General features: G+C 41.7%; 1 protein-coding gene across 2 annotated transcripts in view; it reads left to right on the top strand.

The window, feature by feature from the left end:
* The window catches only part of ITPR1 (inositol 1,4,5-trisphosphate receptor type 1), a 307,485-nt gene extending 294,805 nt beyond the window's left edge, over positions 1–12,680 (top strand). For both annotated transcript variants that reach the window (XM_021695119.2, XM_021695118.2), the window contains 2 exons: positions 4,372–4,533; positions 12,296–12,680. In XM_021695119.2, coding sequence (XP_021550794.1) covers positions 4,372–4,533; positions 12,296–12,382 — 249 coding nt within the window. In that variant the 3' untranslated portion in view covers positions 12,383–12,680. The remainder of the gene's footprint in view (positions 1–4,371; positions 4,534–12,295) is intronic.
* Positions 12,681–13,300: the final 620 nt, after the last annotated feature.

The following is a 13,300-nucleotide window of genomic DNA, read 5'->3' as shown; positions in this document are numbered from 1 at the left end:
ACAGAAGAGAAACTGTTGCGTGAGCTTTAAGCTGTGTGCAGACTCTTGCATCAGTTTTCTGTATTCTTTTGAAGACTTCATTAATGTCAACTCTATTTGGAAATCTGTGTTTTCTGTTTTATGGGGGGTTTGCTAAGCAAAGGAACATTGCAAGATTTGAGAGCTAGACTAGTTAGAGCTAGCTAGAGCTAGACTTCAGATGCATTCTCTAACCCGATGAGGCAGTTTCCCACGTCCGTAGTGAGGTAGCTTCAGGTGAGTCCTCGTTACCCTACCCGCTAAAGTGGCTTGCACATGTCCCTCTTCCTGCATCTCATCAGGCAGGCCCAGAGGGACTCCAGGTCACCCCTCGCCTCCTCCTTCCCTCGGCCAGCCCCCTGACCCCGGTCCTCTTCCTTCTGTGCAATTTCCTGCGCCGGTCTATCCCACACTTCAATCCTTTTACAGGATTCTACAGTCTAAGCTGCCCTCATCCCCCACTCCAGCCAAACTGGTTTCCTCCCTGTGCTGGCCCCACTTGGTTGAGAATGGCCTCATGCTTGCCTTTAGTTTGGCCAAGCACCGACTCTCCTTCAGGGCCATGGCCAGTCGTCCTCACTGCCCGTCAATTCTGACTTTGGCCCTACTCTCTGCCACTCATTTGACAGAGCACAGCCTGCTTTCTACCGTTCTTTTTTAATGTGTGTGTCCACTCTCATTAACTAAACAACAAGTGCTGTGATGGCAGGAACCCTATCTCATACTTAGGTCTGAAGGCCATTTCCACTTGAAAGAGGTCCAGGAGGCAGCAACCGTGTGTGTGTGTCTCTCTCTCTCTCTCTCACACACCATGCACATAAGGGAAGTGCCCCTGAAGCAGATGTTGAATATATATTTTTAAAATATTTCCTTCCAGGAAGCCAAAATGCTTATACTTTTGATTTGAATCCAAAGAATTAGCAAATATTTCACCCCAAAATATACTCAATAATAGCAGTTTACAATTCATTAGCACCAGATATTTGTCAGGGTCCCCTGTAAAACATAGGAATTTGTTAGGTCCCTCCTCAGGACAAGTGACTTTCCTTTTCAAGGCTCAGTTTTCTGCACTACAGATACAACTGTGACCGTGATCTCTAAACTCCTTCTTGGCATGACATTCTGTCACATCCCAATCGATGGTGTCTGCTCCTCTGAGTCTGACAGTGTAAATAGGACGTTGGGTCTTTCCTCTTCAAGTTGTTCTCCTGGTTGGGTTGCGGGGGGTGGGGGGGGATGTCAGTCTGCAAAATTTGCTAGCAGTCCCTGTGGACAGGTGAGGCCTCTGATTGCCGGTCCTGTCCTGTGCTCTGTGATCCTACTGCATTCGTGCTTTGCAAAGGCTTACAGTTTCATCAGCCCAGCCCACACCCTCTCTCCTCCCAACACGGGCTGCTTCGCCCCAGTGCAAGTAAGTAACCCCCAGCCACCCATCCCTTGGGGGCGCCCTCTTCTGAACAGTTAGGTTCATCCCTCCCTTAGAGTTGGACAGACACTGAACGTGGGATGTTTCTTCGATGGGAGGGTGTGACTATGTCTGAAGGACTGACCCAGGAGCAGTGGCAGGCTACCTTAGCTGCCTTCCAGCGGCACTGCCAAGCTTAAATGTTTTTAAATGTCTGCTCTCTTCCTCTGCTTTGCTGTAGACACAGAGCAGAAAACCGATTACAGACATGGAAACACCTTAGATTTTTAGGCGGTCATCTTTGAAATGGGATATTTTATTGAATGGTCTTTTTGCCTGTTGTACTGTGGTGGGAAATTGATGAAAATGAATATAGGCTAACATTAAGTTACATGTGAAGTGCTGATCACAGGGTATTTGGTACAGGAAGGTAGAGATCATCATTTTCTCCTCTGGTAGTCATTCTAAGCAACTGAGGTTCACCATTTAAGCATTTGCTCTGAGGGCCCATGCAGGAAATAGAGATGGTTTATCATTCCTCCCTTCCACAAATATTTATCAAGTGTCTACTGTGTTCTGGTTACTACACGAAGGTGGTTTCTGTACTCATGATGCTGAAGGGCTAGTGAGTTCCTACTTACCAGATTCCCCAGATGTTTTAAGACAACACTCTAAAGTAGGTGTGATGTCGTGTTGCCAGTGTGGTCTGCCTTCTTTGTAATTTTTTTTTAAGATTTTATTTACTAATTTGACAGAGAGAGCACAAGCAGGGGGAGCAGCAGGCAGAGGGAGAGGGAGAAACAGGCTCCCCGCTGAGCAGGGAGCCCAATGCAGGGATGGATCCCAGGACTCTGGGATCATGACCCTAGCCAAAGGCAAACGCTTAAATGACTGAGCCACCCAAGCGCTCCTGTAATATTTTTCAACTAGTTCTCGTTTGGCTTCAATATTGCTAGACTGTCTTGGTTGCTTTTTAACATTTAGACATGTCTTGTGGGATTTTGTATCTGATTCAGTTTTGTATGTTGATGCCTTCTATGGTATGACAGTTGCCAAAACTCCAGCCTATGGGCCAAACCCAGCCTGCCGCCACCAGCATTTGTAAATAAAGTTTTATTTACAGCTACACTCATTCATTTATGTATTGCCTGTGGCTGTTTTCAGGATACAGTAGCAGAGTCATTGTGACAGACCATATGGTCCACAAAGCCAAAGATATTTACTATCAGAAAATATTTACTATACAGAAAAATACTGCTGACCTCTGGTGTACACAAAGTAGCAATAATAGAGTGTGTGAGTGTGTGTGTGTGTGTGTCTGTGGTGCGGTGTGTACTAGCAGAGGATGAGGGGATGGGCAAGATTTGTGTTAGAATGTCAATTACGGTTTATCTTGATGAGATCAAAATGGTCCCAGTCAGAAATGACAACAGACAGATGTGGATTTGAGTCCATTTTTTCCCCTTACCTTGTGCTGATTAGCTTTTACTATTCATTCCTGCCTCCCTGTACAGAATTTATCTATGATGCATACTTTTTAGGAGAAAGGCATATGTGGGCACAAGGAAGAGAGGTGGGAGGAGGAGTCTTGGCCCATTGGTTAACCAGTGGTGAGAAAAACTGTTTTCAGGTATAAGCTGTAGATAACAAAAGAAAGGATGGAGACTGAATGGGCCTTTCTTATACCAACTAATGGCACCTATCAACATTCTGTCAAGCTGGAAGGAAAAGGAAACAAGAATAGAGCAGTAATTTCCATAAGCTGACGACGAGGGAAACTGAACAAGAAGCCCATTCCCCATTTTCAGCCTCTTGACAATCCCCTACCAAGTGAAAGCGCACATACGCATATCCGGTAAATGCCAGAACACTTGGGATCTCAAAATTCATTTCACTTCCAGAGTGTTTGCAAATGATTTTCCAAGTATAATGCTTTTAAAAATACACAGCACAGTATGAGGTATCTAGAGCAGTCGGATTCATAGAGACAGCAAATAGAATGATGGTTGGCAGGGGTGAGAGAGTTAGTGTTGAATGGGGATGGAGTTTCAGATGGGGAAGATGAACAAAGTTCCCGAGGTGTAGAGGGTGGTGATGGTTACACAACAGTGTGAATGCACTTCATGCCACTGAGCTGTACAGCTAAAAACGACTTCAATGGAAAATTTCATGTTCTATATATTTTACCACCCACCACTCATTAGCCCTGTAATGCAGTGGCTGCATTCCTATTTACAGATTAGGGAAGTTGTTCGGAAACCTACCTTTTCCCCTGTATTTAGGTTTTATTTATTTATTTATTTATTTATTTATTTATTTAATTTATTTAGATTTCATGTATTTATTTTTGAGAGAGAGCGATCACCTGAGCAGGGAGGAGGGAGAGGGGAAGAGGGAGAGAATCTCAAGCAGACTCTTCGCTGAGCACAGAGCCCAACATGGGGCTGGATCTTAGGACCCCAGGATCATGACCTAAGTGGAAACCAAGAGCCAGAATCTTAACTGACTGAGCCACCCAGGCGCGCCCCCACCCCGCACTGTATTTAGGTCAAAAGTGACTTCTAAGAATTGAGAGAGTTCAATGATACTCAATTAAGGGGCACCTGGGTGGCTCAGCTGGTTAAGTGTCTGCCTTGGGCTCAGGTCATGATCCCAGGGTCCTGGGATCGAGCCCCGCATCGGGCTCCCTGCTCGGAGGGGAGCCTGCTTCTCCCTCTGCCTGCCACTCCCCCTGCTTGTGCACGCTCTGACAAATAAATCAATCTTTAAAAAAAGATTATCAATTTAGAAAGATATTTACTGTTTTTTTTAAAAGGCACAGCACATTAATTCTGTAACAACAGAGATAGCCTTATGAAAGATGTCACAAAGAAAAGATAGCATGGTAGGATTGCCTTTCTTGTCTCTACTCCTAGAAATGACTTTTTTTTTTTTAATGTGAATTCTAGGAAAGAAACCTTGACTGGTTCCCCAGGATGAGAGCCATGTCCTTGGTCAGCAGCGACTCTGAAGGAGAGCAGAATGAGCTGAGGAACCTGCAGGAGAAGCTGGAGTCCACCATGAAGCTGGTCACTAACCTTTCCGGCCAGCTGTCGGAATTAAAGGATCAGGTAAAGAAAAGATACCCCATCTGCTCCCTAAACACACACACACACCACTACCAGACACACCAAATTTGCTGAGGCAAAATCAGTAGTGCTCATGTTAAAATGCTGACGTTTCCATCACGTGGATGTAGAAAAGGAACCCGGGGCACAGAGAACAAACTCGCCTAGTCTACCAGTTTCCCCTCCAGCCCTCCTTCACTGCCCTTTTACAGGATAAGCCCGTAACACTACTTGCAGTGCTAGTACAAGGCTTTAATAGGAAAAACAGAACCAGAAAATGGGAGAGTGCAAATGACTTCAGTGAAGTGCTGTACAGAAAGCATGACCTGTAAAGCCATACTCTTTTTACTTTACTTACTGACAGATTAAAAGCTGTTTCTAGTTTTGCTTTCTGGCCCTCAAATCTATCAACCCTTCACTCAAGATACTTAAATTCAGCATCCCAGGATAAACTATACTTCTGGGAAAGCTCCTTTTGGTTCATTCATTGGCCAAATCCTTACTGAGTGGCCATCGTAGTCCAGGCATTATGCCAGGTGCTGGGGATGAAACTACGAACATTCTAGACCTATCCCTGCTCCCACAGCGTGTAACAGTCTACAAAGTACCGCTCCATCCTGCTCCCTGTCCCTAAGGTGAACACTTGCCCCTTAAAGAAAGTTAAGGAGGGGGGTAGGTTTGTAGCAAACCCTATGTACTTTTTTCCTCCTTCTGATCCCCTTAAAATGAACAGTCACCGGGTGGTTATGTGGTGACAGGATGCCGCTGTGTCGGGGAGGGGGGCCGGTGAGCAGCTGCTGTGCCAAGCTGACGGGATAATCCGGCACAGACGTGGGAACAGGTCAGCAGGCTGGATGGTTTCTGAACGTTTTTTAATCAACTCCGTAGACAAGATTATAAATTTTGCACAGCCAAAGTTATCAGGCAAGGCTGCCTTGGAGGTAAGTGGCAAGGTGTACCCACAGGTGATTTTTTACTCATAGGCACATAGCCAGTGAACACCCCATCTAGAATAAACTCTTCTTGGCGACGGTCTGTAGAGCGATTGTAACGATCCTACTTTGAATTATATTTCTTTTCCAACTAAATTATTACAAACTATGCCCCCACATATACCATTTGGCCTCCAAGTTCTTTTCTTTGACTTGTGTTAAGATGCAAATAAAAGAGGGGCGCCTGGGTGGCTCAGTTGGTTAAGCGACTGCCTTCGGCTCAGGTCATGATCCCAGGGTCCTGGGATCAAGTCCCACATCGGGCTCCCTGCTCGGCAGGGAGCCTGCTTCTCCCTCTCCCACTCCCCCTGCTTGTGTTCCCCCTCACGCTGTCTCTCTCTCTGTCAATTAAATAAATAAAATCTTTAAAAAAAAAAAAAAGCAAATAAAAGAGACTAAGGACAACCGCAAGGCTTATTTATGAAGGCTGTCTCTAGCGCTGAGCTTGGTGGCCACCTGAAGTGAATAACCTAAATGAGTAAAACTAATGATAGAATCTAACTAGATTGCTTTGCTTCTTATTTTATTAACTCTGTACCCTTCTGTGACACACTTGACGAATGTCCCAGAGAACTGAACAGCTTGCGGAGCACTGCTGCCGCGGCTTCCATGCGCCCCTCTGCGGAGCCAAGGGGACTTCTTACCACGTCCAGCAACACCTTAGTTACCGTCTCCCTTTGGAGAGGGCTGTGGCGACAAGAATCTTGGTCAAATCCGAGGTTTTAAAAAACCTTCCAGAAACTGATCTAAGACAGACTTCAATAAAGGAACTGTTGAGCTCCCGTTAAAATGGTCACAGGAGCGAGGTGAGCTGAGGAATTCGCGGGGGGGCTTCCGAGGTGCAGGAGGGCATCCAGAACCACAGAGGTCCTCCTGCCTCACTCACTCATTGTATTGGTGAGGGTACCGAGGTGCACAGAAGGCTCCTAGGAAGCTTCCCGAACTCTCTAGGACAGTGCCAGGGCTGCAACTCCTGATTCTCCCGTGTGGGTTTGATTTTCGTATGTCGTATTTTTGTTTTCATTTGTTTTGTCACTGTACCCAGTTTGCCTTTCAGGCTGGCTGTTTAAGTTCTACAAATTTTTTTTTTAAAAAGAGCCTTAAAGTTTCCAAAGTTGCCTCCCACACTTGAGCGCTGTGGAGGATACCTTCACGGCCATTTTACGTAGCTATGCATAGTAGAAACTTGGCATTTTTAAAATCTAAGGTAGAATTGTTTCCATTAAGCCTAAATTTCGGCTTAAACAAAATACGTAAAACTTCATTACATAGGGACTAGGGGTCATTAAGTGACATTAAAGCCAGTATGGTTTAAACTGCTTGGTTTGGGCCCTTTTAATATTTTTTGTCTTAACGTTGGCAGTTGGACCGAAAGCCCTTCCCCTATGAATGCATATGAACCATTTTTCCTTGGAAGACACTATAAGCTAAAAAGAAGTATGAGGAAACCAGTAATATACTCTCAAGTGCTTACCAGGATTGATCTGCTTAGGTTTTAAGGTGCTCAGGAAAAATTCAGCACAGCTGCTTTTATTGGGGAACTGTGTTTCTTTCCAAAGGAATTAATCAACATTTTCTTTTGATTATGTAACTTTTAACAAACCTTTAAGGCCATTTGTTTAAGAATCAACGTACTGAAAATTTGGGGGAATTTTATTAAATTTGGTGTAATAGCAATCATAAAAATTTTTTAAATTGTTCTGCATAAAACATGCAGATATGTTAGAGTTGCTGGTTCTTAAATGGCAATTATAAGAATTCCTGCCCTCTGAAGAAAAAAATTTTTGAATTAAAAAATAAAAGCCTAGAAATGATTATAGTGAGCAAGAAACTCTGTTTCTAAAACTGCTATGAAAGAATACCATTCACTGGTAAAAGTGCTGGGAAACACAAAAATTGCTTCATCACTGAGCTATTTTTTTCGATCTTCTGGTCCAAAAAGCACCATAATGGAGCAATGATAGTTTATAAATGTGAATGTCTTTGGTTTTAATCTGTACTGCTATTGACCTCTTTGGTAGTTGTTTTCTTAAAATACCAATTTGAGGAGAAAAAGTTCTTGTGAAGGATCAAAGTTAAAAACCTGGTTGGTGGTGTCACTTTTCCTACTACTGCCAGGAACAGTTAAGAATTGCTATTCTAAGTGTTAATGATGCATCTCATCTTGAAGTTTCCCCTCCCAAGAGATTCCGAATACTAAATGTGATTCTCTTAACATTCTTATTCCAAGGAGGAGAACTGATGTAAGAACCTACATTTTTTTTTTTGCATGTTTTCTTCATAATGCAAAAGAGCAAATATCGAAGAGGCTTCACTTTATTGAAAATGTGACTGGCTTCCTATGGGACAGTAACCCTTATGTGTTAGGAATACGAACAGTGCTTGAAAATTCAGATCACATTAGCATGTTCCTGTTTGGCACTTTTCATGCAAGATGGTTATCTTGTGAACATTAACTGCTTAAGGAAGGGAGGAATGACAAAAGATTAGAATAATTAGATTAGATTAGAATAATTGCCTACAGTTGGAAAATGGAATGAGTGCCTCTGTTCCTTACCCTGTTCTGAAACCTCAAAGGGGGACTAGGGTAACCACTGCCCTCTAGGGTCCCATAATCTAGCAAGAAAGACAGGAATATAGACCCCTGACAGTATGATACATTGTGGAAAGTTGTACAACCCACTCGAGACATGAAGACTGCTTGATGGGAGCACAGAGAAGGAGGCATTTAGTCCTGTGTGTGGCTTGGAGTAAGGAAGGACTAGAGCCTGTACAAGTAGGTGACTTCTGAGCTGGCAGAGAATGCAGCAGGGGGCATCCCAGGAGAGGAATCAGCATGAGCAAAGGCATGAGAACACATGGCATGCTCCAGGAACGGCACTATGTTCTGGTTAATTCAGTTCGTTCTTTGAACCACCACTTGTGAAATCGGATGTGCAAGGTGCAGCCCTAGGACCGGGGTTACAAAGGTAAATAGAACCTGTTCTCTTTCTACACCTAACAGGCTAGAGTGGGAAACAAATCAGTAAACCGTTAACTGAGAATTCAACCCTGTAAGTATGTAATGGAGGTATGAACAGCCTGGGAAAGAAGGAAAGCAATTCAGTCAGCTTGATCTCTGGGAGAGAATTCATTATGCCACAGAAGCCTCAGAGGTGGTACTGCAAGAGCTTGAGTTCAGAGTTTGAGGAAGAGTCTACCAGGTGAAACAGAGGAACAGAGTATTAGGGATCAGCTCAGAGTGTGAACAAGTATCTGTATGTTGACATTAAATTAACATAAGTGTGTCTGAGAGTTGTGCTGGGTTTTTTTCTTAGTATTTTAGGCTCGTTGTTAGAAACATGGCTGATTTTAGAGTTTCCCAGCTGTTTAGAATCTGAGTAACCAAGACCTTGCTGTGACAGGAAAGCAGTTTTTCGGACTCTTGATCCGTTAGAAACCAGATCGTGGCATCCATGTGCTGCTGCTGAGCAGTCCTTCCTTTGCCAGCCTTCTGTCATTGAGGCCAGTGCTGGGAGGTGAAATGTGCTCGTGTGCTCTCTACCCTTAGCGTTGTCGTAAAAGATCTTTCCGACGTTTGGCTGCATCTGATTTGTGAAGCTACAGTATTCTTTGCTTCTTATTTAGACTGAGTCAAAAGAAGGAATGCTAACATTCAAGCTAGTTTTTATATTCATAGAGATAGGAAGAAGAGTACTGCTTCAAATGTTTATCCTTTAGTTAAATGGGAATTTTGAGGATTTTAAATGAAACAGATTTTTCAGTATTCATATTTTGAATATAGTTACCTTAGATCAGAATCTGATGGATCTTTTTGAGTCAGTTTTGTTTCAAATGTCCAGAGAATACTATGTGAGAATATAAAGATTCACTTTGGTCATTATATTTATTTGCTTTGATAAAGGTAACAGCAACAGGTAATACACTTTAAGAATTTATACACACACACGCATATTTTATACACAGTTTGTGTGTGCATTATGTAGATAGGTAAGTAGGTAGAATTGAGCCCATAAAGCCAGAAGTTACATGAGACCGTGCACTAGTGGGCCAGGGAAACCTAACTGGCCACAGTGTTGACCTTGAGTTTTTACAGGCCAGATTTAGGCTTTACAGCTTTTATTTTTGTTTCCTTATAATCATAATTGGATGATGACCACTGTCAAAAGAGCCAAGTCCTTTAGCAGTTGCCCTATTCCTTCTCACTTATTAGTCACTTAAATGACAGCTATTCTAAAAGGCCAGGGTTGATGAAAACAGAATTCAGAGAAATGTGTGTGCCTCTACTGTGCTCAGCTATAATCTTCTCCAATATCTTGTTTGAGAAAAATGATATATGTACCCAAAATACTTTGTGTTCAAGAATATGAAAATACACCTGAAGTGATCTTTGACCCATTTCAGAGAGACTCCATGAAAAGTTCTTCTAGAGCAGCAATGTGGTCCCAGAGCAGCAACATAAACCTCACTTGTTAGAAATGCAAATTCATGGGCCCTACCCCAGGCCTACTGAATCAGAAACTCTGTTTGTGGGCCCTTTGATCTGTCTTAACAAACCTTCTGTGTGATTCTGGCTTATGCCAAAGTTGAAGAACCACTATTCTACAGAAATAGAAAACAAAATTAGGTATGTACTGGGTACTTGAAATTACCAGGAATAGGACTGCCTGAGAAAAGAAGATGGCCACTAACCTACATGAGGAGGGAGTTTAAAGGTTTAGGAGGGAGGGCGGGTGATGTGATCATTATCTTAGAAAGGCAAACCTAGAAAGTTAGAATTGGAGCAGCAATGAGGTGTCAGGTGATGGCTGCCGAAGTGGGAAGGGAGGTGTGCCATCAGCTGAACTCTTGTTGGTTATAGGAAATACAGTGTAGAGGCTTTTCTATTTAAGAGAATGAATAGCCAACAGATTGAAAGTTAAAAGCTGATTGAACCAACAGGCATGAACATCTGCAAACATAAAAGGTTATCTCAAATGCAAGTACTTATTTATAGAAAAATTACAGAAAAGGGTATAATAGCCAACTTTGACAGCTGAAAGACCTCAGTAACTTTAAATGAAAGTATTTAAATAAAGTAGCCTTCAATAGGGATTGAGCCCCCCCCAGGATTCCTAAATCCATTAGAATGCTTGAGATTGTTAAACTTCGTGAAGTTGTACTAGATTCCCTCTCAGGGTTAACTGCCAAGGGAAGAGTGAGTGAGTGTGTGTGTCCATCTGTGTGTCCGTCAGTTGGGGAAGGGAGAAGGAAATCTGAGCTAAGTATCTGAAGTATCAGGCAGTAAGATTAATGAATTACAGACTACACTAATCTAATTGTGCATTTATCCCACATGTCAAATTAGGGTCTCTCTTCTCAGCTGAATCTGTGAAGTATAGTGTAGTGTGTAACACTTAAGATTTGTCATTCATCTAAGGAAACTTCAGAGGCTAGCTGGAATATCCTAATTCAATTCTTTATAAAAAGCTACCTTTTGGAAATATTCACTCCTTGTAAATTCTAACAGAAGGCACTTCAAAGGAGCCTAAAAATAGTATTTTGATTTAAAAGAAAACTGCCATGTTTTGAATAAGTAACCACTTTAAAAATTGAACCTAGGTAAGCTATTCTTGTTTTATGTGCTCTCAGGATATTTTGTACCAAAAATTAGTCTAAGGGAAAACTGAGATTTAAACATCTATGTGACACTCTCCCAAGAAGTTTACATATATCTGTTCAATTCTCCACCTATGAGATAGGAATTATCATCCTTATTGTGTGAGTGAAGAAACAGACTTTGAGAAGCTACATAACATAGAAACATAAGGAAATGGGTCTGATTCCAAAGCCCACGTTCTTTTTACCAGGATACCTAATTCATCTCTGACTTTAGGAAACCAAAAATCTACATGCAGGACCTATGGCCACTTGTAGACAACAATTTTATCTAATATATATTTCATCATAGCCTTTTTATCTTAATTGGCTTAAATGCCCAGCATCAAATCCAGAGCTAGGACCAACTGGTTAAGAAAATGTTAATGCAGAGAACTAAATGTGCCCTAAAATACCTAGAACAGAGCTAGCTACCCATCAATATGAGAAGTGATTTAGTTCAGCAGCCAAATGAATAGTAACCTCTTGTGTGGGGTTTTGAAAGTACGTTTTCATTTGACCAGTCTTTCCTGAGCTTAATCAGTCCTGTGTCTGTGTGTGGCAAAGAACAGACCCCACTGAGTGCCTAACACATTGTTTATGACATGTAGTCACTCTGGATCTCAGTGACATGTGAGGACATTCCTCATCTTCCTCAAGGTACGACATCATTTTTTTTCCCCTCTCAAACCAGAATTACTCTGCAATTATTGAGTAATGAAATCAGGACCCCCTGAAGACCATGGACATAGTCCCTCTCAAACCTAGGATTCTAAACACACTGCTTTTCTTGATAGTTTGGTGTGCTGTCACCACCACACAAAGCCACCATTTTCCAATGAGCCTTTAAATCATTTGGAAATGGATTTGAGAAACAAGAATCCTGTGCTTTTACCGTTTTTTTTGTTTCTTTACTTCTGAATGCCACATTGCATGACTAGGTCACAGAATTCCCCATTCTGCCTAGGATGATGTCCCTTTTGAAGTTCTGTGTGTTTGATTTAGTGACGGTACACTATTTGTAGAAAGTGGGTTTCAGTATAAACCATAACCACAGAGGTAAATCTATGGTTCAGTGTATGATCTGACGTACAGGAAGTGTCTGGGTCTAATGATGAAACTTTTTAACTTTCCAGATGACAGAACAAAGGAAGCAGAAACAAAGAATTGGTCTTCTAGGACATCCTCCTCATATGAATGTCAACCCACAGCAACCAGCATAAGCAAATGAAATAAAGGAATCTCCTGTACCTTTTCTAATTATTATTAGTGTGGGTATGGCTACTTAGTTCTGATTCACCCACAAAGGTGACATTAATGCCTAGTACATTTGTAAATAATCAGTTTTATATTGTATGTATATGATTGCTACTCTAAAGGTTTGGATATATGTATTGTAATTAGAATTGTTGGCATGATGAAATTTCATTTGTGCCAAAAATATTAAAAATGCCTTTTTTGGAAGGACTAAAGAAAGCATCTGATTTGCACTTGAACCAGATTATAGATTTAAAAGTATATGACCTGTATTTTGTATTTAAAACTAGAATAGCCAGTATTTATGTTTTTTATAAAACTGTGCAATACGAATTATGCAATCACAATGAATTTGTAACTCCTGAGTGTCCTAAAGGGAGTGCACATCTTTGAAGCTGGTGTGTTAATACTATGTAATAAATGGTTAAATATCAAATGATGCTGCTGCCAAAATCATATGAATAGTGAGTTTCCGGCCCCTGGGCGTTTTGTACCATATACTTCTCTGTGGTGATACTGTTTCTCGTTGCTGGTGGCATTAGGGCCTCTGTCTAATAGTGACAGTGCTCCAAGTCAGCATTCATTTTAAGAAAAGCAACTTTAGTTTCAAAGATAATTTTAAGCTTCTGAACTGATCATTTAAACTTTAAGAAAGAGCTAAATTAGAAGCTCAGACTTTAGCTTGTGAAGTTAATGAATTTTTGAAAGGGAACTTTTTATGCAACATTTGGAATAAATGCATACTGCTGGCCAATCAGTGTCATCTCCAAGGTGAATTCTGGTGTCACGCAATAAAGAAATGAATAACTGATGGTGTCTAGATTATCTAGTCCAAACAGTAGAGTTGATTTTTTTCTTCATCTGAACCAACATGCTACAGTAGC

Source organism: Neomonachus schauinslandi, chromosome 1, assembly GCF_002201575.2.
Source record: "Neomonachus schauinslandi chromosome 1, ASM220157v2, whole genome shotgun sequence".
NCBI lineage: Eukaryota > Metazoa > Chordata > Mammalia > Carnivora > Phocidae > Neomonachus > Neomonachus schauinslandi.
This window is presented reverse-complemented; position numbering and strand designations above follow the sequence as displayed.